The sequence below is a fragment of the Eublepharis macularius genome, chromosome 12 (assembly GCF_028583425.1).
Source record: "Eublepharis macularius isolate TG4126 chromosome 12, MPM_Emac_v1.0, whole genome shotgun sequence".
In the NCBI taxonomy this organism is placed as follows: domain Eukaryota; kingdom Metazoa; phylum Chordata; class Lepidosauria; order Squamata; family Eublepharidae; genus Eublepharis; species Eublepharis macularius.
Genome location: NC_072801.1, coordinates 11,532,671 through 11,557,978, shown reverse-complemented (window position 1 = coordinate 11,557,978; position 25,308 = coordinate 11,532,671). Strand labels below are relative to the sequence as shown.

The window sequence follows — 25,308 nt, the reverse complement described above, 5'->3', positions numbered from 1 at the left end:
TCCAGCCCATCATAGGACGTTGATTTTTTATATGACTGCAGCAGCTAGACTTTTGTATGCGCAGAAATGGAAAGTACAAGAAGTACCAACTATTGAAGATTGGATCTACAAATTGCTGTATATGGCTGAAATGGACAAGATGACAAGAAAACTGAGAGATCTGGACTCAGGGCAGTTCAACACAGACTGGGAGAAGCTGAAACAATACCTGGAGAAGAAATGGGAGGTGGGAGGAAAACTGTGGCAGTTTGAGAACTACTGAAATATAATAAAAGTATAAAAGAGAGGGGTGACTTTACCGGGGGAGGAAGAGAAATGTGAATTTATAAGCAGTTAGATTAATTGATTGAGATATATATAGATATGTATAGGTCAACTGATAGAGAATAATTAATGATAAGGTTTAAACATGAGGATTGACTAACTAACAATATTTTCTTTTTTTTGACAAGATTTATATGCACCAAACTGAATGTATAGAAGAGTTAAATTGATTGAGTATCTGAGGAGTTATATAGAATTACCATAAAAAGTTGAAATGAGTAATATATAGAGAACAAATCAAATTGTTTGATTTAAATGTGGGAAATTTTTATGGTTTATGATATATAGGTTTATATAGAATTATTCAAAACTGGAAAATGGGATAAATTGTTTATCTAAAGACGTATAGTTTGGGTGTATAATAATTAAAGGAGTTAATGATGCACTGCTTAATATAATGGAGAATGTATATCTGTTTTAGACAGAGGAATTTAATAGAAGTAAGGGAAAAGGGACAGAGGGTGGGAAAGCTGTTGGAAGTCAACAAAAGGGGGGGAAAGGGAGGGGGTTAGAAACGAAAAATTAGGGGAAAATTGATTGTAATGTAAAAATAAAAATGTTCTAACCCAATAAAAAATTTTTCAAAAAAAAAAAAAATCGATAAAAACAAAAACTAAAATCAATATACAAATAATAAAACAAATTAACAAGGTGCAGTGGTGGGGAGAACCTTCCCCACCCCATCACCAAACGCCTGGCGGAACAGCTCTGTCTTACAGGCCCGGCGGAACGATAATATGTCCCGCTGGGCCCGGGTCTCCATTGACAGAGCGTTCCACCAGGCTGGGGCCAGGACTGAAAAGGCCCTGGCCCTGGTTGAAGCGAGGCGGGCTTCCTTAGGGCTGGGGACCACAAGTAAATATTTATTCGCTGATCGGAGCGATCTCCGGGGAACGTACAGGGAGAGGCGGTCCCGAAGATATTTATTTGTTTGCTTGTTTGTTTTTTCTCATAGTGCTGGTATAGCTGTTGGCTTCTATGGAAACGGGGAGACCAGTGATGGTATTCATCGGCTGACATACTCCCTACGGCATGCCAATCGCACTGTTTCTGGGGTCCAAGACCGGGTGAGTTGAAGCCACTCCCAAAGAGTCCGTATGGGCAGGAGGTGGGTGAATCCTACCCCAAGGTTTTTGTCCGCCTGTGGGCCTTCTCTTTCCCTTACTTGCCGCCCAGAAAGGCTTGGATGGCTTCTGTTAATAGAAGGTGATGTTCTGTTCTGTCTTTGTCCTTTTCTAAAAATAACCGCTATGGCTTGCTTGAATAAATAAAGAAATGCTCTTTCACGATTATGCATGGTTCAAGCAGCTACACTTTGGGGGGAAGAGGGTGGCTGTTGCTGCTCAAGAAGGTAGGAGGGGGAAACAGTTAACTTACCAGTTCTGTCATTTAGTAATGAGGAGGATCTGAAGAGTCGGATCCCAGGTCCTGTTGGCCCAGTCCTCTGACTGGTAGGCAGGCACATAATAGTAGAAAGTGGTCCTTTCATGCACAGCAGCAAAACTCTGGATGTTGTGAGAAAAACCAAGAAAGAGTGAAGCTCCTTCCACCCTGGTCTCTTGCCATTGAATGGGAGACGCTATGAATACGTAAGCATGCATTGCTGGTTTGTAGGTCTTGTTGAGACAAGTCTTTGGTATTGCATCTAGCTGAACCACTAGGTATTGAAGTCCCAGATATTGAACAGCTGCCTTGGAGAATCCATCTGGACCCTGACCCTTGGATTAACTGGCTGCTTGGCCCTTTCTGTCTTGTGTCTGCGCTCACATGGAGATCCCTTGTTAAGTATCATGTCATTCTTGCTTCCCTGCAGGTGCTGGACACGGCAGTTGCTCTGAACCAAACGGCAGAACCAAACTTAGTAGTCCTTGAAGAAATGTTTGCCAAGCAGACAGATTACCTGCATGTTGTTCAAAAGCTCCAAGGGCTGCTAGATGATCTGGTGAGGCAGACAACAGAGATCCCTTTCTGGAAGAACGACAACGTCTCTCTGGAAGAGCTGGCAGTCCGGATTGATCTGTATGACTGGTACAGGTGAGCAGCAGAACGGAGTCTGTTTTAATGGAACTCTGCAGCCTTTTATTGTGGTGACTGCTTGGGGCTGGGTGCCATGCTTCCTTCCCACGTCTGACTCAGAGCCCTTTCTGTCCCTCTCAGACTAATAGGTTTCACAAGCACTGGCCAGTAAAGCAAGCTCAAATATGAATTACACGGATTATAAGGAGGGCTTTTGTTTCAAGCCAGAACAGCGGGTGAACTTCTGCACCAGTGCAATGCCATTAACTTCTCAAAATCCTGCTGGCCAAGTATCTGCACCGCTCATTAATCTGGGGGTGGTTACACTAGGAATTGAAGGCCTTATCTGTTTGTCCCGTGCTTGCTCTTTTAGTCCTAATTCTCTCTTTTGACTGTCGCTGTTTTGATTTTTTCTCTCTAGGTGGCTGGGATATTTGGGCCTGCTCATGTTCCATGTCCTGATCTGTTTGCTGGTGCTCTTTGGGCTGATCAGAAACTCAAAGGCCATTTTGATGGGGTAAGTCTCAGTGGTGGGAATGGCCCTTGAAAATGAATGAAACAAGCTGGTTTTAACCTTCAGGTCTGCGCTGTTCATACCTTTCTATGGGCAACTGAGAAAGGTTTTCGCCGTGGGAGCCTGTAGTTGTGACTTTCAGATGGGCTGTCTAGGGCAGACCTGCGATCCATCAAGCTGAATTCTGCTGAACCAGCTGAGCAAGAAGCCCACTGGGGACTTGATGAACCTTCTATTTTTGCAGCCTGTGTGAGGCTATGTAATAGGGGATTGCCATGCGCTCTGCAGGCCCCAGTGAATGGCTGAGTTCAGTGCAGCAAGTCAAAGGATGCATGAGCGTGATCTGGCTGGCGTTTTTCTAGATACGGTGCTGGCTGTATCTAAGGCATATGGACAGATTTTATGGATGAAACGAATATAATATACCTGGTTTTGTGCATGCCTTTAAACTTAGCACAGCAAGGCATCATTCCCAGAAGATCCCTTACTTACCATGTACAGGGACAGTGGACATAACACTGAGTTTCCAGTTGGACCCCTCCCACTGTTCTTCACTCTTCCCTTTAGTTTTTCTTTTTTAAGATAAGGACTTTTCTGGCAAAACACTTGACTTGTTTTGATTTGATTGCTCTGGAGGCTTAGATGAGGTGAAAGAATATTTTTCTTCAGTGTGGGTTTGGGGGTGTTAATTGGAATCTAATCTTGCATAAAGGATCCTTTTGTTGCTTTCAGAGGGGTTAGCCGTGTTAGTCTGTAGTTGCAAAATAGTAAAGAGTCCAGTAGCACCTTTAAGACTAACCAACTTTATTGTAGCATAAGATTTCAAGAACCACAGCTCTCTTTGTCAGATATGAGCTGTGGTTCTCAAAAGCTTATGCTACAATAAAGTTGGTTAGTCTTAAAGGTGCTGCTGGACTCTTTACTATTTTGTTGCTTTGTTATATTCCACCCTTCATCAAGAGCTCAGGCAGCCATTTGGGGTTCTTAGGTGGTCATCCATCCATGTACAGGCCAGACCTGAATCAAGCTACCATAAGAGGACAGAATGCTAGATAAGATGCCTTTTACCTGCGTTCCAGAATTTGCATCTTGAAGATGGCAGAGTATATGTTACCTTTTTTGTTTGGAGGGTGGGTGGTTCCTCTGGCTATATTGGCAGTGAGATGAAACAGCCACCACTGGACAGGGTTATGAAGTAAAGGCAAAGCATTGGTGTCACTCAGTAGAAACTTTGTCATGTCTGTAGCTTCTGTCTCACTGATGCCTTATATTGCACACACATAATCAGATGACACAAATTGTTAGCTAATTAAATTCCTTGTTTTGACAAGTTGAAAACTTTCGCACAATTTTCATGTGTTGCTTTTTTATGACTTGAGAAATCACAAGATGGGGCTAGAACTTGACATTTAAGGATTTACCAAGCTTTCTGGTGGAGTTTAGCTGTCGCCTGCCTTGGTTAATTTACGGGTGAATTCTTGCATTCCTTGCCCTGTTGAACATGGGGGTAGACTTACTGAAAAATAAATATGCACAAGATTGAGTGGCGTAGATAACAAAACGTGGCAGTTGAATTTCACACATGCAGCCATGCTTCCTAATAATTTGTCGATGCAAGAGAGTGAGGGATTTTGAAACTGGAAGATTTTCAGCTTCATTTACCTGCTCAAGATGCCGCTTTGGGCCCCAGCAAAGATTTCTGATTGCCCCCCCCCACACACACACACACAACCCAACCACTGCATGAAAACAAATCACTTGACCTGCCCAGCTTAACAGATGATCAGGGCCCCTGGTATTTTGAACCCCCAACCTTCCCTACAGCAGGGTCTGTGGCTCAGAGGTACAGCATCTGCTTTGCATGCAGAGAGTCCCCGGTTCAATCCCCAGCATCTCCAGTTGAAAGGAACAGATATCAGGTGATGGGAAAGACCTCTGCATGAGACCTTGGAGAGCAGCTGCCGGTCTGAGTAGACAATACAGACCTTGGTGGACTGAGGGTCTGATTCAGTATAAAGAACTTATTTAGGTCTACTCAAAGGGCTTGAAGGGTGTGTGTGTTTTGTCCTTCAGCACGGCATCAGAGGGCAGGGGATGTTTGCTTTTCAAAACCAACTTTGAAATTTCCATTAGGTTCAGGAGTATTTTTTCAGTGATCCGGGAGAGTGGGTAGGGCAAAGCTGGTGTTCCCGTCACCTGGTGCACGTCAGATCAGTTGTGTGGGCCTTCAGATCCTGTGCATTGTACTCTTAAGAATTATTAGACCCTACCTTTAAAACATTTGTTCTACTTTGCAATATGCCTATTCCGGGTTTTTGCATTTGGTGGTTTCCCACATGCTTAGACCAAGAACCGTCTGATCACACCCCCTAAAGCACTTCTGTGAGCCCTATGGATTTAAGATCAGGATGGAATAAAATGTTTTCCATCTTCTTTGTCATCTGCAGGGAAGAGAGAATTGTTACCAAATGTGTGAGAGATAAAAAACAAGGCTGATGTCAGGGCTTGGTATTGCAGGGCACCTACGAAGGGCCCACTGCCAGCCACAGAGTTCTGCTTCTCTTTGCATTCCTTGCCTGTTTGCCCACTGTCTTCCCTGAACTGAGAAGTGATGGGAGCAAAGAAAGAGTATCTATACACCTCTACCTCTGGGCAGCTGTTGGGATTGTGCCCAGAAGGGAGAGGCCAGATTAATTGGGTAGTGGCAAGGGAGGTGGGTTTGTTCTAGAGCAGGAGGCCCCACTGAAGCCCTCCCCCCGGATAACAGAGGTTTGTTGTTTTAAGCACCACTCCACCCTGGTATGAAATGGCCAGGTCTGTATCTGCTCAGAGCGCTATTAGAGGTTGGTTCCACCCCTGGACTACACACTTCACATCCATTCATTCTTCTCCTACCTCAAGAATGTGAACCACCAGCGTTGTTGTCTGGTTGAATCTGTGTGTGCATGAGCGTCCAAGGTTTATTTCTTTATTCAAAATAAAGGTCTGTCTACCAAATGATCATTTTTGTTAATGCCTAGCTCAGTTTCAGGTTTTCTGCACAGAGCTTTTTGTACAGTGCTGATCTGAGTTTCCTAAACATGGCCAAGATGCTGACTTTGGCAGCCGCCACCCCCCGCAACTGCTAGTTGCGGAAATGCAAATTGGTTGGCAGCTTTGCCTTGTTGCTTTGAACTACGAATTACAGACTGTGGTGAAGATTAAGGTATTACATCTGGAGCCGATCCATCTGTCAACCATGCCTCATTTCTCCTCCTTCTGCAGGGTATGTCTTCTAGGGGTTCTTGCCCTCATTGTGAGCTGGGGATCACTGGGTCTGGAGCTAGCTGTTGCTGTGGTAAGTGGCTCTGGTACAAAAATGTGCTCCGTTATCTCTATAGGTTAACCAGACACGTGAGCACACATCTCTTGTGCATCATTGTTGCTGAAACAAAGGAATAAGGGCATGAACTGTTCATTTACAGTGTGTGAATCCTTTGCACAGAGGGTTCGAGGGAACCCTGCCTTCCACACCCAGTCCTCAGTGCACTTGAAGGTGACAAAACAGAATGGTAAGAGAGAGTAAAGGGTCTCTGTATGCCCCTCATAATCTCAGCCAGCCTTAGCCCCGTGCACATCCCAGGGATGAGAATAGTAGTACTTATTAAACTTCGTGAAGCTTCCTTGTGCAAGAGCAGTGTTTGCAGTGCGAGTGGACTTTGTCTCTGGTTTACAGAAATCATGTGGGACTGAGACTTGCGGACAGCATGCTGATGTATAGGCAAAGAAGCCATGCTTTACTAGATGTTTTTTCCGCTGCACTTTAAGGAATGGGTGACACAGAAGGAATGAGAAATGATTTTGGTGCAAAATAGTTGTTGAGGACGTTAAGAGGCTTTCTGTGTATACTCCCATTTGGAGGTGTGGCAGATGATTCATTCTGCACAATCGAGTTCTGTAAAGCTTCAGACGGGGGCTGTGCATGCGGAGAAGGGGTGGAGAGATACACATTGGTATGCTCCCACCACCACCCCACCTCCCCCAAATAAAGCTCTAGAAAACCAGCATGCCTGGGAAAGGGCTAGTTGTATTTCTTCTTCCTGAAATTCTGATTATCTTTCTGAAGTGACGGAGGGAACGTTCGCACTATAACCTCCCGTATTCTACCCGGTACAGTCCGGGAAGAGTTGTGCCACTCTGTTCTGTTGAATGTATCAACTGGCCCTAAGATGCAAGTCAGAAGGCAGGGACAAAATGTACAGTTTTTGTTCCTGTCCAGATGGATTTGTTGACTCTTCAAAAGCCCCATGACTTCTTAAATAGGTAAAATGAGTTGCTGCCTGAGGTATGATTGAAAGTGAATTATGGAAGAGTAGCATTATAAGACATCCCAAGGCAAGAATGTTGTGACCCACGCTTGGTTGTTGTTTCTTCCCTTCCATTGTTTCCTTGTCTTCTCTTCTGCAGGGTTCAAGTGACTTCTGTGTCAGTCCTGATGCTTATGTCTCCAGGGTGGTAGAAGACCATGCAGTTCTCACTACTGGTAAGGTTTAGAAGAGACTGTCTAAAATGCGAGAGCAGATTTGATTTCGATGCTCACACAGTGCTAGGGGAGAACAGAAATGAAGGTTTAGACTGTGAGGGATGCTGAAATTCAGTGGCCATTTTTTCCCTGCTTCTGTTGCAACAAGGAGTTTCTCCCAAACAAAGGATGTGTGGATAGCTACACGGATAGGCCTATTTGTGGTTTTGCTTATATACTGCAGTTCCTCCCATTAATGCAGCAGCGGGAGACAGAAGGATTCTCTGAAAATGCAGAGGGTCTTGGATTGTACACGCTCTGTCAAGAGTCCCAAGTTACTGAACAGCGTCCAAATTCTCTACCGAGGAAAACCAAAATTATTTGCTCAAAAATCATGTATATTTATGCAGTGTACATAGTACAGTTGGGTAATTCTTCTTGCCCAAGATGTTTGGTACTCTTCCAGCAGTATATTTTCTTACAAACCTTTACACTTCCTTATCGTGCGCCATTAAAAAAAAAATTAGCATAGTGATTTTAGAGTGCCATCCGGAGCAGAGTTTTACACTCTTGCAAGTCAGTTGAATCCAGTAGTGTTTAGAGGGGCATAACTCAGCTCAGAAAAGTCCTGCTAGTTTTGTCCCCTTCAATTCTCACTGTGATTGGTGGCTTACGAAAGCTAGAGGATGCAAGAGAGGTTTGCTGAATTGTGGGGAAGCCCTCCATAGCATGAAGAACGAGATGGGGAAGAAAGGAGCAGGTTTCTCGGTCAGAGGCAGTTTGTGTCTGGCAGTGAGAATAGGAGTTGAACATTGGAGAAATTGTGCCTCCTTGGGCAGATTCCATCATGGACCCCCAATTGCTCACGGGACAGCAAGTTCTTATGCACAAAAGAAGGGGGGGTGCAGTGGGTGGAAATAAACTGTTTCAGTGACTTCACGTGATGGATCAAAGTGGAGTAGTCAGGAAGACAAGATAAAGAATAGAAGCCCATTCATGCGGGAAGAACTGTGATTTATGTGTCTGCAGATCAATTTTGGCTTTTCATAGTCCTGGGAATCTAAGAATCATTTCTGCTTTTTAAATGGAGATTCTAGCGCTTCTGACAAAAACACACACACTCTGTACCATTGTCTGAAATTTGGCAGTTAAATGGACTGGAACAATAAGATAGAGAAAAATTAAATGTTTCCACCCAGCCTTGAAAATGTAGCTCTAGCTCTGAAATACAGATATGACCTCCCGAGCTCAGTTGCTTTCTGTTTTTCAGTCACCATTCTATGCCAAATGATCCATTTTTTTTCTTTCAGTATTACAGAAAACCTTGGTCAGGAATGTATTTTAAAAATGGAATACAAGTACAATAGTATCAAACAATGTAACTGTGTGTGAATCATGTCGATAAAGGGTAAACTTAAATTCTGTCCTGTGTGGCCTACTTTTTAAAAAAAGATACAGTCTCATCATAGGAGTGCATGTTATACTCTTTTAGCATTTCAGTTCCAATTATTCTTTGTTAAGCAACCTAACTTTGCATTCTTGCTTAAGAAGTCGAGGGCTTTGCTGGATCGTGCCAAGATACACTCACAGTGCCTTCCTAAGCAGAGTCACACCCTTCTGGGTCTGTTGACTTAGAAGGGTGTAATTTTTTTTAGGACGGCACCATCGGTCTAGCATTTCTTGCAAGAACCCCCCACCACCAAATGCCAGGGACAACTCGTCAGCTGCATAGGTCTCAACTCATCAGCTGCATAAGTCTCCCATCAGGCATTCAGGATTCCCGACTCATCCCGGTGAAAGGAATATTCACAGCACACGCAGTCCTCTGTTCTCTGTCCAGATGTTTTTCTGTTTGGAAAAGCATCATTTGCACATTGCTTCAACCATGAAACATAGCTATACTAATCATTACTACTTCATAGATGGGATTTGCGTCTGTGCAGAAATGCCCTCCCCCAATACTTATTAATTGCTACAATTATTAACAATTCTATTGTGAGGAATTTTGACTGTCAGCCATCCTGGTATTAATGCCTATCAGTGCTTAATACTGTGAAACCATAACATAACATCAAGTGAAAAAGAGTTACGCTTACCTTGCTTTTAACTGATCAAATAAAAATGAGACAAATTACATGCATAGAGCATGTGATTGCACTTACACGTGTTTCCTCTGTTACTTTCCGGCTCACTCGCCCACTTCAGGCACATGGTAGTCGATCCCATGTAGGGACTGGCATGGGTTTCCTCCCCCACGCTGACCAAAATCGGCACTCTGCACTGGCAACTCCCTGATTATGAGTATGTAAACTCGTAAATGCAGCTACACAAAGTTACAGGACACGTGCATGGACTGAAGTTACAGGACATATGCTCAGCTTGGGGAAGAGTGAACATGGGGACATTGGAGCGCACATACTTCAAAACTTGCGTTTCAACCCGCACAAGTTGTCTCATGTAGTGATTCTTTCCATTGGCTCTGGTGGAACCAGCTTCCTGTTTCCCCTGGTGGGTGGGAGTCTCTACTCAGTTCATTGCCTACCATAGTGAGGGCTGGCAGAAGCTCTAAGACTTTCCTTTCTCCTATTTCTTTTCCACTTATCTGGTGGTTCCTTCTCTTTTTCTGGTCCTTGTGTATCAGTTGATAGGTGTTCTCTGTATGCTGCTTTTAACCATACATACACAGTTCATTTTGGGTGAGGGCTGTTTGTCCTACAGCCATTTTCTCATATGCAAGTTTTGAGGGGCCCCTCCCTACTTTCTAGCTTTAGAAAGTCTCAAGCTGAGTGGGTATTCCTTCCTGTTAAAAGAGGCAGGATGTGAGCGCTTAGAGCCCTTTCTCCAAATGCAGTGGAAGAAGTCTCCCATCAGGCATTCAGGACTCCCGGCTCATCCCGGTGAAAGGAATATTCACAGCACACGCAGTCCTCTGTTCTCTATCCAGATGTTTTTCTGTTTGGAAAAGCATCATTTGCACATTGCTTCAACCATGAAACATAGCGACACCATTCAACACTCTTTTCTAAGAGATGCCACTGAAAACTGATGGAATTTAACTTGAGATTCAATTAAAATGGCCGGTGCCTCTGGCTCTCATTTCGTTGCCTTCCCAATACAGATGTCCCGAATGGGGAAAATGCTTCATCCTTCCCTTCAATAAATCCTACAGATGTTCCTCAACCTGAAATTGAGGGTTTTCTTCCTCAGGGTCTTTATGTAAACCGAGCTTTCCTCAGTGTCCAACCCTAGGAGGCCTTCCCGTGGATTTATTGGACTTAGTAGGTGAGATACTTGACACACCTGTGACAAAGGCGTGATTGCATCCCTTGCCCAGGACACAATCTCTCCACCATTCCTGATCTAGACAGAGAGATGGAGTGGATAAATGATGCTTTTAATTTGGATCTCGGTGGGGAATAGTCAGATGACGGAACTGTGTTTCCACAGTAGTGTGGAGGTGTCGATGAGAGTAGATTGGTGCAGCGATCTTTGAGTATGCAGGAGGTGACTGTGTGGGTTGCTAATGGGGGCCTGGAAGAGTTTCTTCCTGGTCTTGTCGACACCGTTCAGCTGCTTAGTTTTTCAGCAGACTCGTGTCTCTGGTGGTTATTTTATAGGGGGCACGCAAAGCAACGTTCCTTGGTAACTGTTGGTCATGGTCACTGTCCCTTCCCTCCCTTCTTCCCGGAATATGATTTTAAAGTATTAGAGTATCGGATTTTCTTTAGAAAGGATCTCTGCTGGCCTCTTAATGCACCACTTTTGGAGAAGCCGTGGCTCAGTGGTTGAGCATACGCTAGAAAGTTTTAAATATGTGACTTTTCCTCTGCTCTACTTAAATTTTTAACAATCTGTCTTGGTTTTTTAAAAAAATCCCCATTGAGCTGATTTTTTCCTCTTCCTTGATCTTCATCACCTCCCGGCTAAGCTAACATAAAGGGACCCTTCCTTCTGGCCTCATGAACTTGTGGGACAGTGCAGAGGAGCAGAAACGGAAGTACTTTAACCCAAAGTAATTGTGTAGGCAGAACAAATGGCACATCAGATCACTCGATTAAGTGTCGGTTTCGCAATGGGCATCTTTTGTTTTTCAGTTTTAGGCTTGCTGTGGGGGACAAAAATACTGGAGCAGAGGAGGGAAATGAAAGCTTTTGGCATAAGGGGAGTTTGGTATTTATGTGCCCAGCTCATTTAGACTTCATTAGCTGAGATAAAGTCAAATGGAGTCCAACGCTGATGGGATAATCGTCTCATGCTGCTAGGAGAAGCACAAATGCAGCCAAGATGTTTGTTTTTGAGGCAGGAGGCCATTTGCCTAGCTTGGGTTTTTTGTATGTGTGTATTTTTTGGGCACGGATTGTGTTTTATTACCAAATGGTTTAGTAAACTTGAATGAGGGTTACGTACAACCAGACTCTCTGCCTGGGCAGCTGGTTGGAATGATTCTGATACTTGAATTGGAAAGTGGTTTCTTTCTATAATGGGTGAATGTGAGGAGCAATGACAGCTCTTTCTCTTGAGTCCAGCTGTTTGGCAGTATCCTTGGCAGTTGAACATGGAACAATCTGTGTTGATTGAGTTGTTGTTGTGTGTGCATGTGTGTGTGTGTGTGTTTGGAGAACTTTCCCCCAGGTGTTGATTGAAGTATACTGGTGTGCCTCCATGCCCACCCCTTGTGCTGTGCCTGCTCTGCAAACAGGCTTTCAGGCACAAGTAATGTAGCTTCTGAGTGCCTTTGTGGCTGTGCTGAATTATTGGCTTTCCCAGCTCCTGTAGGGCCAGTCCTCGGCAGATGAAGTCGGAGACAGCTCTCTCAAACGGTTAGTGATTGGTGGTGGTTTAATTTTAATTTTTTTTCTCACTGAAGCTGTCACCTTTTTTTGGAACCTGAGTATATGACATAGTGCAGGCAGGTTGCCCAGCTGGTGTTTCCAGGTGACTCGGGACATGTGCCATAAAGATACGTCTCCACATACTTGATAGGTAGCCAGTGGAGTGACTGCAGAATGGGGGTAATGTTCATCCTCCGCGGGGAGGGCAGAATAAAAATCTAAAATAAATAGATAAAATTAAATAGCAGTTGCACTGCAGTGTTTTGCACCGATTGGAGTCTCCTTGTGTACTGGCGTAGTCCCCCAGGGGCCAGAGTGCAGAGGCCAGTCACAACCAGGAAGCAAAGAATAAGCAGAGTCCAGTCCAAGGGTCAGAGTTCCAGAGAAGCCCCAAGTCCAGTTCAGTCGAAGGGTCAGAGTTCCAGAGGAGCCAAGAGTCATGCCCAGTCCAAGGGCCAGAGTACCAGAGTTTGAGCAATAGCAAGGCCAGTGGAGCAGCCATAAAGTGTACTAGTTGCTTCCACAAACCGTTGCTCCTTCCAGCTGTTTTTATGGCAAAGTCTTAATGAGCTAAACTGCCAGCCGCTTACTAGGCAGACATCCTGACCTCACTCATTCATCCTGGTCGTTTGGCAGTTGCCGCTGACTCATGAGGTGTGCCCTCCTCTTGTGTTCTTGCAGCTCTACCCGTCTCTGACAGCGCCGGCGCTGCAAGGGTGTTGGTGAAGAGGGAGGGGAGGAGTGGCCTTCTGCAGCTGAGTCTGTTACAGCTGAAGGCTCTGCTGATTGACTAGCAGACAGTGGCTGTTCATCAGACTCAAGGTCAGCTGCAGCTGGGTCAGTGTGGGAGTGAACTGCAGGCAGCTCTTCCTCTAATGACGCTTCACTGAGCACAGGGCAAGGCTGACTCATGACGCCTTGTTAATTTGGATGGGAGACCTATTTGTAGTGTGTTACAATAGCATGGATCCAGGTGGCCAGGTCAAGGTGAGAAGCCATCTTCCAGGCTAGAGTGAGGTTGCAAAAGGCGTCTTTTGCAGCTGCCTTCACTTGTTTTTCTAGTAGTAGCGCTGGATCCAGTACAAACCCTAGGCTCTTAACCCTGTCTGCCAGGGTCAGACGAACTCCATCAAAAGTGGGGAGTATGATGTCCTTCAAGATCTCTGCCTTCCCAACAAGCATCATTTCTGTCTTGTCTGAACTCAATTTCAATTTGCCTCTTTTTAGCCATTTCACTACAGCTGTCAGGCAGCGACTCAATAAATAAATAAATAAATAAACAAACAAACAAACAAACAAACAAACAAACAAACAAACAAACAAACAAATAAACAAATAAACAAATAAACAAATGGGAGATGGATGTACATCTCATACCCGTCCAGTACCTACTTGTCCACATTACAGGTGGCAGAAACTGCAGGACGAGTATGAGTTCCTCTGTGAAGAAAGGGTCTTGCTGTGACCCACTTCCTGTACTTCTGATTTCATATCTGTAGTGCTGAGCTCAGTGATCCCCAGTGTGGTGTCTGGGTGCTGTGGCAGCGCCCCCCCCCCTCCATGAGTCTTCTGGTGCCCATTTGCTTCTTCCTCACAGTAGGGAGCCAATTCTGGCTTTCCTCCACTTTTGGGGAGTAGGAGGTTCTTCAGTAGAGCCCTGGAATCCCTTGCGCCTGCGCCGGGAGTGCCCATTGAGAAACATCCCCTCATAGGGGGATGCTTGAGTTGGAACCTACTTAAGCAGTTTTTACTGTTTACCGTTTAATTGTTCAGCTGAACTGCAGGCATAAGTCATCCCAGCACACGAGAAGGAGATTTAGTGGGAAGGAATGGAGCAGCTGCTGGAAGGAGCCCCAAAGTGGGGCGCTGTGATGAATTATAAATAGCAGCCGGCGGGTTCCCTTGCTAGCATGCAGAAGCAAGCTGGCTCTGTTGTGCCATCTGACCTGTCAGGTGCGTCTTCCAGCTTCTGGAAAGAAAAATGCATGCAATATCTGGGGAGGGGGACACATTGCGAGGAAACAGGGGGTCTGGTATGTGTCGCTCCCCAGCTAGCTCCCTGGCCCTGGCCTTCTTCCTCCATTGTTATGGAGAGACCGAAAAAGATGTTTGCCTCTGTACAAGCTGCCCTCCCCCTCCCCCAACTGTTTACATCATAAATATTCTGAAGAGAGGCCTGGAAAGCTATTAACAGAGAAAAATGGGAATCGTTGAAAACATGTCCTCTCCAGCAAGATCTCTCCAGCAACGTGTTCTTTGTCCAAGGCATGTTTGGTAACAGTTGCAGCCTGAGCCTGTTGAGTCTCTGCCCCATGCCTCTGGAACAGCCCCTCAGGGCAGGTCGGGGTGGGTGGCATAAGATGATTTTTAAAATAGTTGGCCTGAGCATGCGCAGCTCCCGTGTGCAATTGCAAAGATGACCCCATAATGAACACCAGGAACAGGTAAGTGTAACTGTGTCTTATGAAATACATTGATGGGAGGGTTCTGCGATGTTTTCCTCCCTCCCCAGCAGGTTTTTCCCTGCTTACCTTTATATACCTTTGATGGTGTTTCACATTCTCATAACAAAAGCTTCAGCTATTACAGGAATAAAGTGATATAACCAGAGCCAGGTACAATTTTTTTATTGATATCTCTGATTTCATCTTTCCTTTTTTGCAGATACTCTGAACTATTACCTTGCCTGCAATGCTGGTTACCCAAACCCCTTCCAGCAGGTGAGTGATATAGACCCCCCTCCCCTGCCAAATGCATGCACTCTTCCCTTTAACTGTGCTGTTCTTCAGCAGGCCTGGACACCTTAGCAGCAAATCACAAGACTGGCTTCTCCTAACATCAGGTGTATTTTTAGTATTCGTGTGTTGAATCTTCTAATAAAAAAAGGATGTTGGCTTTCATGAGAGTGATAGGAGGAAGACGGAGCCTTGTTCTCTCCCATGGCAAGTGGCTGTGCAGTCTGAGACTATGATCTCATCTTCTTTCAAGACGAATAAGAAGCAAGGTTGATGGGTTTATGGGATAGGGAGAAAAAGGAGGGCTGTTAATTAAGTGAGATCAGTTTGGGTCAGAGACTGGAATGAGCGGGTAGTGTTTTAAAGGGAACAGCAGTGAGCAGAGAAACTTCTTTTCTTACCCATCCCTTTCCTTCTTGAAGTCGCCTCTCTGATTTGTTTTGTGTGTTTTTGTCTGGAACATGCTCTTGAAGCCACAGGTCCACTGCCATTCTATGTATTTTTGTCCTTCAACAGGAATCATGGGAGAGATTCGGGACCTTGGACAGGAAATTCTCCTAAAAAAAACTAAAAACAGAGTTAAATCAAGATGGGTAGCCGTGTTAGTCTGTATGTTGCAGTAGAAAAGAGCAAGAGCCCAGTAGCACCTATAAGACTAACAAAATTGGTGGGAGGGTGTGAGCTTTCGTGAGTCACAGATATCTGAAGAAGTGAGCTGTGACTCAGAATACTGATCCCCTGCCACCAATTTTGTTAGTCTCATAGATGCAACTGGACTCTTGCTCTTTTCTACTGCTAAACTGGAGTGTTTCCTCACAAATGGTCTGCCTGTGTAACACACTCTTTGTGTAGCTTTTGGAGTATTACGGCAGAAAACGTCAAGAGAGAGGCAGCGGAAAAGTGAGTTTCTGATCAACCTGGGAATGCGCCTTTTTCTTTTTCAGGCAGACACAGTTTCTACTGTCCTTTCATTGGACTACATTAAGCTCTTTAGTGCTATTGTTATTGTGGCTATTTTTTATTGGTTGTTGTTGTGATTTTTTTTTAGTCGTTCTTATGATTGAAGTTTTGCTTTGGCCAGCCACAGCACAGATTTATTTATTTATTTGTATGGATAGTTGTATTCTGCCTCTCTGCACTCAAATTGGCTCGTAGAAGCAATCAACAAATACAGTCCAATAAAAGCAGAGGAGTTAGCTGTGTTAGTCTCTGGTAGCAAAATCAAAAAGAGTCCAGTAGCACCTTTAAGACTAACCAACTTTATTGTAGCATAAGCTTTCGAGAATCACAGTTCTCTTCGTCAGATGCATCTGACGAAGAGAACTGTGGTTCGTCCACGGTCTTCCTGTGCAGTCCCATGAGTAGAAGAGCCAAAAACCTCATCTATCGGCGGCGAAAAGGAAACTGAGGGTATGTGTGGGGCGCTCCGCCTTCTATAGTCCATTTAGGCGGGAAAATGGCCGCGCATGCGCGGTGGAAGGCAAGAGCGCCCCCTGGTGGTTTTGAGCTATAAAAATCTCCGATATCGGCAGGCCTGCGCGTGCGCAGTCCCATGTGTGCCTGCACGGAAGACCTAGATGAACAACAGTTATGGTAAGCGAAACCTGTTTTTCTCGAAAGCTTATGCTACAGTAAAGTTGGTTAGTCTTAAAGGTGCTACTGGACTCTTTTTGATAGTCCAATAAAATACAATTTTAAAAAATCAATAACTAAAGCCATGTCTGCTGAAATAAAATTACAGCCCATTCAAATGCACCTTCCATGAAACATCTCATTAGTCATCATAGGATATAAGTTTGTTTCGAAGGAAAGATTTTATCCAGCTTATGTGGAAGACATGCAACTTTCACAATTTTGCTGAAATTTCCTTTGTCAGTTTTTTTTTCTAAATTCCATGGGTTTGGAAGATGCAGAACCTTGAAGGAGAATGGAATGGACCTCAGGTTAAGATACTTAAAGTAAAGACATGTATGGGGGGAAATGGAACACTTGAAATGTGTTGCAGTAAATCTACAACTGTGTGCATTTTAGAAACTGCACCTTTTGTGCTCTTTTCCACTTTGGTTTGTTAGCGCACTCTCACTTCCACCAGTTTCTTTTCCAAACTGATTCATATGTATATTTCTGTAAACCCGTAAAGATGCACAGAAACCCACTGCTTGGAATGAAATAGGGCACACACAGCTGCTTGTCTGTTGTGGGACAGACACTTCCTCAATAATTCAGAGCAACCTTGCCATTCACAGTTCAGTCATTGGGGAGAGGGCCGCTTCCCTCAGCCCTGAGGACTGAGATGCCATTTTTTGTGTTCTGTGCTTTGAGCAGAAGCTGTCGGGAAGCCACAAAGCCCTGGTGGAAATGCATGACGACGTGCTGGAGCTGATGAGGTCGGCCGTCAGGGAGTATCCCACCTCCAAGGTAAATCTGGATATGTTTTTGAGCATATTTTTGCTTTCATTTCCATGAGGAAAGCAAAAGAAAGCAGCGGCAAGCGTATGCTCAACTCTTCCCCCCGATGTCTTTGCCCACAGGAATACCTGAACCGGATCCAGGAAGTTCTGAACTCCACTGAAATCAACCTGCAGCACTTGACAGCCTTGGTGGACTGTCGGAGCCTGCATTTGGTGAGCGCCATAGATGCTTTGGAGTGTTGATGGCTGCGTTGTTGTGATTGTGAGTGGATTATGATATACAGAACCCTGCACAAGAAAACTGCCCGGAATCGCAGCTCTGACTTTTTGGGAAATCAAGGACTTGAGTTTTCAGGTCTGAGTTTGCCTAGAAGTGCGAAGGAAACCAGACAGCTTGATCAGAATTTGAGCTTTTATCATACAACGCAGGTGTTTAAATGCCCTGCGTGCTCCATAGTACCTTATGAGCGGAAGTCTCTTGTCCCTTTTATATGTATGTGTGCCATTTAGTCGCAACCAACTTATAGTGTCCCCCGCAATGGGCTTTCAAGGCAAGTGGGGAGCTGAGCTGCTTTGCCATTGTCTTCCTCTGCAGAGCAACCCCAGCCTTCATCAGTGGTCTCCCATTCAAGTATCTGATGGAGGCCAACCCTGCTTAGTTTCTGAAATCTGACCAAATCAGGCTATACCGTGCCACCTTCCTGTGTCACTTTTATATCAGAATAAAAACCAAACGTCGATGTTTGCAAGTACTCCTTCCTCTCTTTGGCCCCATAATGTTTGCTGGTGGTGTTTTGTGTTTCGTTACTGAGCAAGTGTGGTGTAGAGGTTAAGAGTGCTGGCCTGGGATCTAGGAGACTTGGGTTCAAATTCCTCCTGTGACCTCTGTCCTTAGGATTATGTCCAAGCACTGACAGGCTTCTGCTATGATGGCGTGGAAGGGCTGATCTACTTGGTGCTCTTCTCCTTTGTCACAGCCCTGATGTTCAGTTCCATAGTGTGCAGTGTCCCCCACACATGGCAGCAGAAAAGGTATGTACAGAAAGGCTGGGATCCTGCACTTCACAGCTTGGTTCATTATTTGTTGGTTTGTTTATTATAGTCCGTCTTTCTCACTGAGATCCAAGGAGAATTACATAGTGTAAGTGAAATACAATATAATCAACAGCTAGGACATTCACTGAGCAAATACCATAATGAACAAGTGTTAGGATATTCAGTGAACAAATAAAATAGGGTATGGTAGCAGGAAATTTGAGAGCAAGCATAAAGTCAAGCATAGAGATGAAAACTTCTAAAACAACACACAACTAATTTACATGGCATGTTAAGCAACGGGGATACTCCCTAGTAGTTTTGTGCATCTGGAAAAAATTAGAAAATGATCTGCAATACCCCGAAAGCTGAAGCAGCAAGCCGCTCCGGCTTTGGATATTTAAATTGCTTCGGTATGCTCCGTAAAGATTCAGAGCATACTGAAGTAAAGGGGGAAGCTGCCTGTCTCTCAGCTCCCCTACACCAGCCCCCCAATTACTCCCTCCTCCTTTGCCACGGCGGCCATTTGAGGAGTGGGAAGGGCCAGAGCCGGCGCCTCCGCCATTTCAGCGGCCAGCTGGGCGGTGGGGAAGTGCAGAGCCGGCTCCTGTGGGGCCCGCACCACCTCCTCCTCCACCGCAGGGCAATGGAGACACCCCAAATCAGCTGCTTGGCAGGGATCTCCCTTCCAAACAGCTGATCTATGGGTTTAAATGCCCCTTTCTGTGCTGCTGCAAAGCGGCACGTAAAGGGGTATTTAAACCTCTCAACCTGAAGCTTCCCGAAGCAATACGAATAGCTTTGGGAAGCTTTGCTTCGAGGTTTCCAAATCGGGCCCAGCAATCTAGGCCCAATTCGGAAATCCTGAATCATTGCAAACTGGGTCTGATTTGGTTACTTTACCCAAATCCGAAACCCGAATCACACACCCTACTCCCTAGCAGTGGTTATCTGCATTAGCAGACAGTACCCAGCAATGTAGCATATAGTTCCTGTTTCTATCAAAGCATCTCTCTGAGCTATTTTTAATGACATAGCCCTATCATCTGGGCAGAAAGCCCTCCTAAATAATTCACTTTTACATAGTTTGCAGAAAGCTAAGAGAGTAGGAGCTTTCCTGACCTCATAAGATGTGCGCCACCACAGAGAAAGCACCTGTGTGGGCAATTGTTGGCATATTTATGGGATTTAGCAACAAAATTTCCTTCTTGACATTGGCATTGATTTACTTATATCCTGGGAATGTCACAAACCCAGTTAATTCCATGCAAACTTTATTGGCTGGGACTCCTTTCCCACTAGCATGTGATACAGGTTCATACAGTTGGTGGTGATCCCCCACCCCCTTTGTTTGCAGTGGACTGTAAGAAAAATGTCTCAGAGTAGATAGGAAGTAGATACATTTTAAAATGAATTTTATGCAACCATAACATTGCTACTTCATACTCAGAGCTTTTCTTTGGAAACTATCATGTTGCTGACCCATCATTCTTATTGGAAAAGTTCATTGCCTTTGTGTGGCATGTGCTGTGAACTGCACAGTATCCTAAGCAGTGATGTGGCTGTGTAGGCACAATTTGGAGGGACAGGCACTGTTTTTCAGACTCACTGAGTTTCATGGGAGTGTTTATACTTATACCCACATTTTCACGTCAGCACTATATGGTAAGCGGGAGGGGGTTATAGATATGGACAACATCCCTCTTCTTCCCTGGCACCCCACCTGCCTGGTTCTGTCCATTCTTGGCTTCTACAACAGTCTGGAGTATTTCTGAGCTACGCTTCTATGGGGATTAGTTTCTAGCTAAGCATTTTACAGATGGACTTTGGGACTGCTCTTTGAGTCTCTGGTATCGGGGGAGGGGAGTGTTCTCCTGTTGGTCATATAGCCATCAATAGAATTTCACTGGTGCAGTAGCTTTTCTCTACCATATCTGACTTTCGGACATTTAAGGAAAGTTGCACTTGAGTGTCACCAAGGGCTGCCCTCTTTAGACCTGCCCACGTTCATGCCGTGAGTCAAGCCAGACTCCCTTGGTTGCTGTGATTCACTGTGGAAACACATCTGCTGCTATTTGTGTGTGGTTGTAGCAGTACTTTCTAAACTTTATTACTTTGCTATCTGTATGAGCCTTTGAATATTTATTTTTTTTTGCATAAATGTCTGTTATACTATTCAAAGCACATAACTTAGCTTTTCAGAAAAGTGCAGATAGTAGGGCAAGATATATGGAAAGTGGGCGATATAGCTTAGCTAAGCAGTTCTGGTCAGTGCCCAAATTTTGGGGGGGGGGGGCGGGAAACAGTGTGATGGAAGAAAAGTAGGACAGAAATGCAGTTAAATGTATATTTAATTAATGATTCTGAAATTGGTAAAATGCTCCTGGGAATTTCCCACAATGGGTACTAACACTGAATGAGCAGGTAAAATGGTTAAAAGTGGGTGCCTGCCCCCCTCACACCTTAATATCTCCCCCACCCACCCCCGATCATGAGATTGTGCTACAGTGCAGGGCAGCAAGTATGGGAGATTGCAGTGGTGAGCATTTGCAGCCAAATTTGGTGGATTCGGCCTTTCAGGATATTTTGCCAGTCTCTGGAAACCAGTGGAAGTAATCGAAAGCACGAAGCCACTTGCTTCCCGTAAGTGTTGTTTCAGTACGGCCAGCAATAGAATACAGGTTATGTATAGGTTCAATTATGTTTTCAGAGGCTCTTGAAACAAGTTTTTTTCAGTGTGTTCCAGCCAGTGTTAGTTGTATGTAATTTCGGCAAGTTCTGGGGGAAGCACTGTGATGGAAAATGCAGTGAGCTTTAAGAGCCCAGATGGCTTTTGTGGGAGGTCTGAGTCAGTCTACTTATGGGGGAAGAGTCTGTTGCTGTGGGATGCGATCCGTTGCCATACTGAATTTCCCTGTACAACTATTCAGATGTGTGCGTGCAGAGGAGGCTGAGAAAGATAGGAAAGCCCACATGGTTGGTTTTTCTTGTCTTTACAGCAGCCTTAGAATGTCTTGAGAGAAACTTTTAAATTCACATATGCTCATGCATGCACCTCCTCTCTTACAGGAGTTCAGATGATGAGGGAGAGGATGAATCCACAGCCCAAGGGAACCGGCAAACTCATGACAACTTGTACCGGGTGCACATGCCCAGCCTTTACAGTTGCGGGAGCAGCTACGGCAGCGAGACCAGCATCCCAGCAGCAGCGCACACAGTCAGCAATGCCCCCGTCACAGAGTACATGTGAGTAGATGATGCTTGGGAGCAGAGCGCACACTTTGCAGAAACAGGCTTTGATTCTGGGGCATCAGCAATAGAAAGGATTTTCTGGTAGCAGGGCAAGGAAAATAGAAACAAGTAGAAAGTTGTTTTTTGACTGTCGCTTGGACCTTGCTGTACTTTTTTCAGAGATGACCATCCATCGTTTGCTCCTTCTTCCCAGATTGCAAATCAAGTAATCTTGACATCCACAGTAATTAAAATGTGAGCCTGCCAACCTCTAACACCAAAGGCTGACCAGCCAAAATCTTGACCTAGATCTACTTTTCCCCTCTTTTTAATTTTCTTTTTGTGACATCTAGCCTGACAAAGAGTTCTGTTGAACTCAAAAGCTTGCACAATATTTCAGTCATTTTGATTGGCCGTAATAAAAGGAAAAACCTGGGTTTTGCTTCCTGTTCTGTGCTTTGCGTGGGCCAGTATGGCTATTTACACTTTTTAAGGGGGGAAAGAAGAGCCTAAGCAATCAAGAGTTGTTGCCAACTGGAGTAGACCATGTCGGGGCTACATATCTGACTTGTGTTTACATGGCTTCTCTGTACGCTCTCTGAAGAGTTCCCGGTAGTTAATTTACACATGATCTCTAATGGAAATAACATTGCAGGCAAATGCAGCAAAATTGGTTTATTGTTTTTTGGGGAGGGTGCATGGGATTCATTGGCTTGTTTAATGCATCCTGTAAGTATTGAAAGAGTGTAAACTGGTATTTACGTAGCTAAATGGGAAAAGATTCCTCGATGCTTGTTGATAGCACAGAACTGCCCTAGGTTCTTAACTTAACTGCAGCGTGTTGAGCAAAAAATGGCTGTTCCTTCTGAAAAAGAAGTGGAACGTCCCAGTACAAGCGTAAGAGAATTCATCAAAGGGGCCATAACGTCGAAATCGCAGGAGGTCATAGCCCCTCTCTATACTGCCTTGGTCAGGCCGCACCTGGAATACTGTGTGCCGTTCTGGAGGCTGCATTTCAAAAAGGATGTGGACAAAATTGAGAGGGTGCAGAGGAGAGCAACGAGGATGATCAGGGGTCTGGAGACTGAGCCCTACGAGGAAAGGCTGAGGGCCTTGGGAATGTTTCGTTTGGAGAAGAGGAGGTTGAGGGGGGACATGATTGCTCTCTTTAAATATTTGAAAGGCTGTCATTTGGAGGAGGGCAAGGAGCTGTTCCAGTTGGCAGCAGAGGGTAGGACCCGAAGCAATGTGCTTAAATTACATGCACAAAGGTACCGGCTGGATATTAGGAAAAACTTTTTCACGGTCAGAGTAGTTCAAAAGTGGAATCAACTGCCTAGGGAGGTGGTGAGCTCCCCTTCACTGGCAGTTTTCAAGAAGAGGCTGGATGAATACTTGTCAGAGATGCTTTAGGCTGATCCTGCACTGGGCAGGGGGTTGGACTAGATGGTCTGTATGGCCCCTTCCAACTCTATGATTCTATGAACCCCCTTTTCCAGAACATGATGATGAGAAAATCTAATTATGAAATAATGGTGGGGAGCAAAGGTGTCCATGCTGGAGGGAGGAAATTTACCTGGATTCCGTCGGAATGCTACCAGGAGAAAGATGCTGCTTCCAGCAAGATTCCGAAATCTTGGCTGATTCTTAGACTCCCTCTCTGTTAACAGAAGCTGTTGGTATCATTTGGCTGGCCTTACCTTCAGGTTACATCTAACTCAAGGGGGGCTTCCCTGTTGGAGAAAGCCTATCATTTGGCTCTTTTTGAGTTTCTCGAGAATGGCTTTGTTTTAACAACAGAGAAGGACTCCATTGTGTTTTACAATCGGGACGTGTGTTCTGGTGATGTTCCGTTCCTGGTGGTCGCCCACCGAAACCTCAGAAGGTGGGGACACCTGAAGAAGAGCTTGTGGATTTAGATTTTGACTGATGCACAGACTCTTGGGGAGCAGGCCTTTCTTCAGACACCATGGTCCTAGGCATTAACAATGCTGCATGTTGTGGTTGACAAACACCTCTCAAAGGCACCCTTACATACATTGCAGCAACAAACCTAAACTGTGCCAAGATTGTCTCTTTCCAGAAGAGAACACAGCTGGTGCACCAATCAGAATATTGAAGAGCTCTCCGTGCATTGGACAGTTCTTGAGCGTATTCAAGCAAAGCTGGTATCTGAGCTGTGAACCTGATTTGAATGGAAACCTGTCTATCACAGGGTGAATGACACCTCTGTGGCCTGCTGAACCACCTAGCGGGACTCTCTCTCCAGCTTCTGTTTATCAGTCCCCATATAGCTAATTACTGACCCAGACTGCCTGCTCAGCACAGCCACACGTGGATCTTTTGAGAAACAGGTCTTCACTGATGGTGCATTGCCCCAAATCCCTGTATGACCACTCCCAGTAGTTTCATTTTGATGGACTACGAAACAAAAGAAAAATAACTTGCAGTCTTAGAACCATGCAGAACTACTTTAATGTCACATGTGGGTGGGCTAATTTTACATGGTTTGGCACTTATTTAAAATCCATCCTGTGTGACAAACAGCACAGAATTATTACTCTTTGCATTGTTATACATGAGATTCCAAGACCTTTGTCACCAGTGTATATGTATTATAACAATTTTTGACTCTTCCAAAATCATTGCTCTGTTTTTTTTAAAAAGGAGGTGTCTTTTCATGCTAGATTTTTTTTCTCCCCACCCCAGGAGCCAGAATGCAAATTTCCAGAATCCTCGCTGTGAGAACACCCCATTGATTGGTCGAGAGTCTCCACCTCCTTCTGTAAGTCTATATTTACTGCTTTGGAAGAGTAAGGCAGAAACCTGCACAAGTTACAGCTCCTGTTTAAAAAAAGGAGCCAAAGGCAGGATCTACTCAACACACATCTTCTGGTCACATGTCCAGGGACCCTTTTAAAGAAGGAAACTGAATGCATGTTTCTTTATATCTCTGCGTAATTTCCATGCTCCATCCATTAGCAGAATTCTGCAGATGGTGCCACACCGTCAGCCAATATGCATGTGTGCAATATCTGGCTGTGGTTGCACTGCGCACACTGCTCGGATATGAACACCAGATCCGTCTCCAGAATCAGCCTTGCTGTTATATTCTGTTTTTAGAGAGAATTCCTTCTGTTTTGATATTTGTACTTTGAATTTCTTGTAGTGTTTTTTCCTCTTCTTCTATCCCATTATCAAAGTAGAAAATACCTTTCATGGTTCTGGTATTTACTGCTAGTTTCTTTGATTGCATTCTTATACTGCCTTGCTGTGTATGGCCAGTGGTGCTTTGCGGGACCTTCCTGAGCACCCTTCTAAGCCCATTGACTTCCATCAACTTAGAAGGGTGCTTGATGAGGACGGCACTCTGAATACCTGGCTGGCAACCTGGAGTATCATAAGACTCTCTTTTAACATAACGTGAATTTGTTGCAAGCCGCTCTGATCATAGAATAAAGCGGGATATAAATACTCACTTTTTTAAAATTATTTTTTAAAGATGACGCACTCTTAAGATACCTGGACCAGATCTATAGACTGTGCCCTCCTCACCATATTAATTTGACAGGTTCTTAGAAGAGAGTTTCAGAAACATTTTGTTGCTATCTCCTTGGCCTTTCTTTCTTTGGTTTTTATTTCAGCAGGCTTTCTCAAGTGCAGTGTTGGCTTTCCAGAGGAAATGTAGGTGCATTCTTCAGCATAATGT

General features: G+C 44.7%; 1 protein-coding gene across 1 annotated transcript in view; it reads left to right on the top strand.

The window, feature by feature from the left end:
* TTYH3 (tweety family member 3) overlaps positions 1-25,308 on the top strand; it is a 110,253-nt gene that overhangs the window by 68,176 nt on the left and 16,769 nt on the right. The window contains exons 3-13 of the mRNA XM_054992556.1: positions 1,280-1,391; positions 2,138-2,358; positions 2,762-2,857; positions 6,119-6,191; positions 7,301-7,376; positions 14,852-14,907; positions 17,248-17,340; positions 17,454-17,546; positions 18,229-18,365; positions 21,438-21,614; positions 24,309-24,384. Coding sequence (XP_054848531.1) covers positions 1,280-1,391; positions 2,138-2,358; positions 2,762-2,857; positions 6,119-6,191; positions 7,301-7,376; positions 14,852-14,907; positions 17,248-17,340; positions 17,454-17,546; positions 18,229-18,365; positions 21,438-21,614; positions 24,309-24,384 — 1,210 coding nt within the window. The remainder of the gene's footprint in view (positions 1-1,279; positions 1,392-2,137; positions 2,359-2,761; positions 2,858-6,118; positions 6,192-7,300; positions 7,377-14,851; positions 14,908-17,247; positions 17,341-17,453; positions 17,547-18,228; positions 18,366-21,437; positions 21,615-24,308; positions 24,385-25,308) is intronic.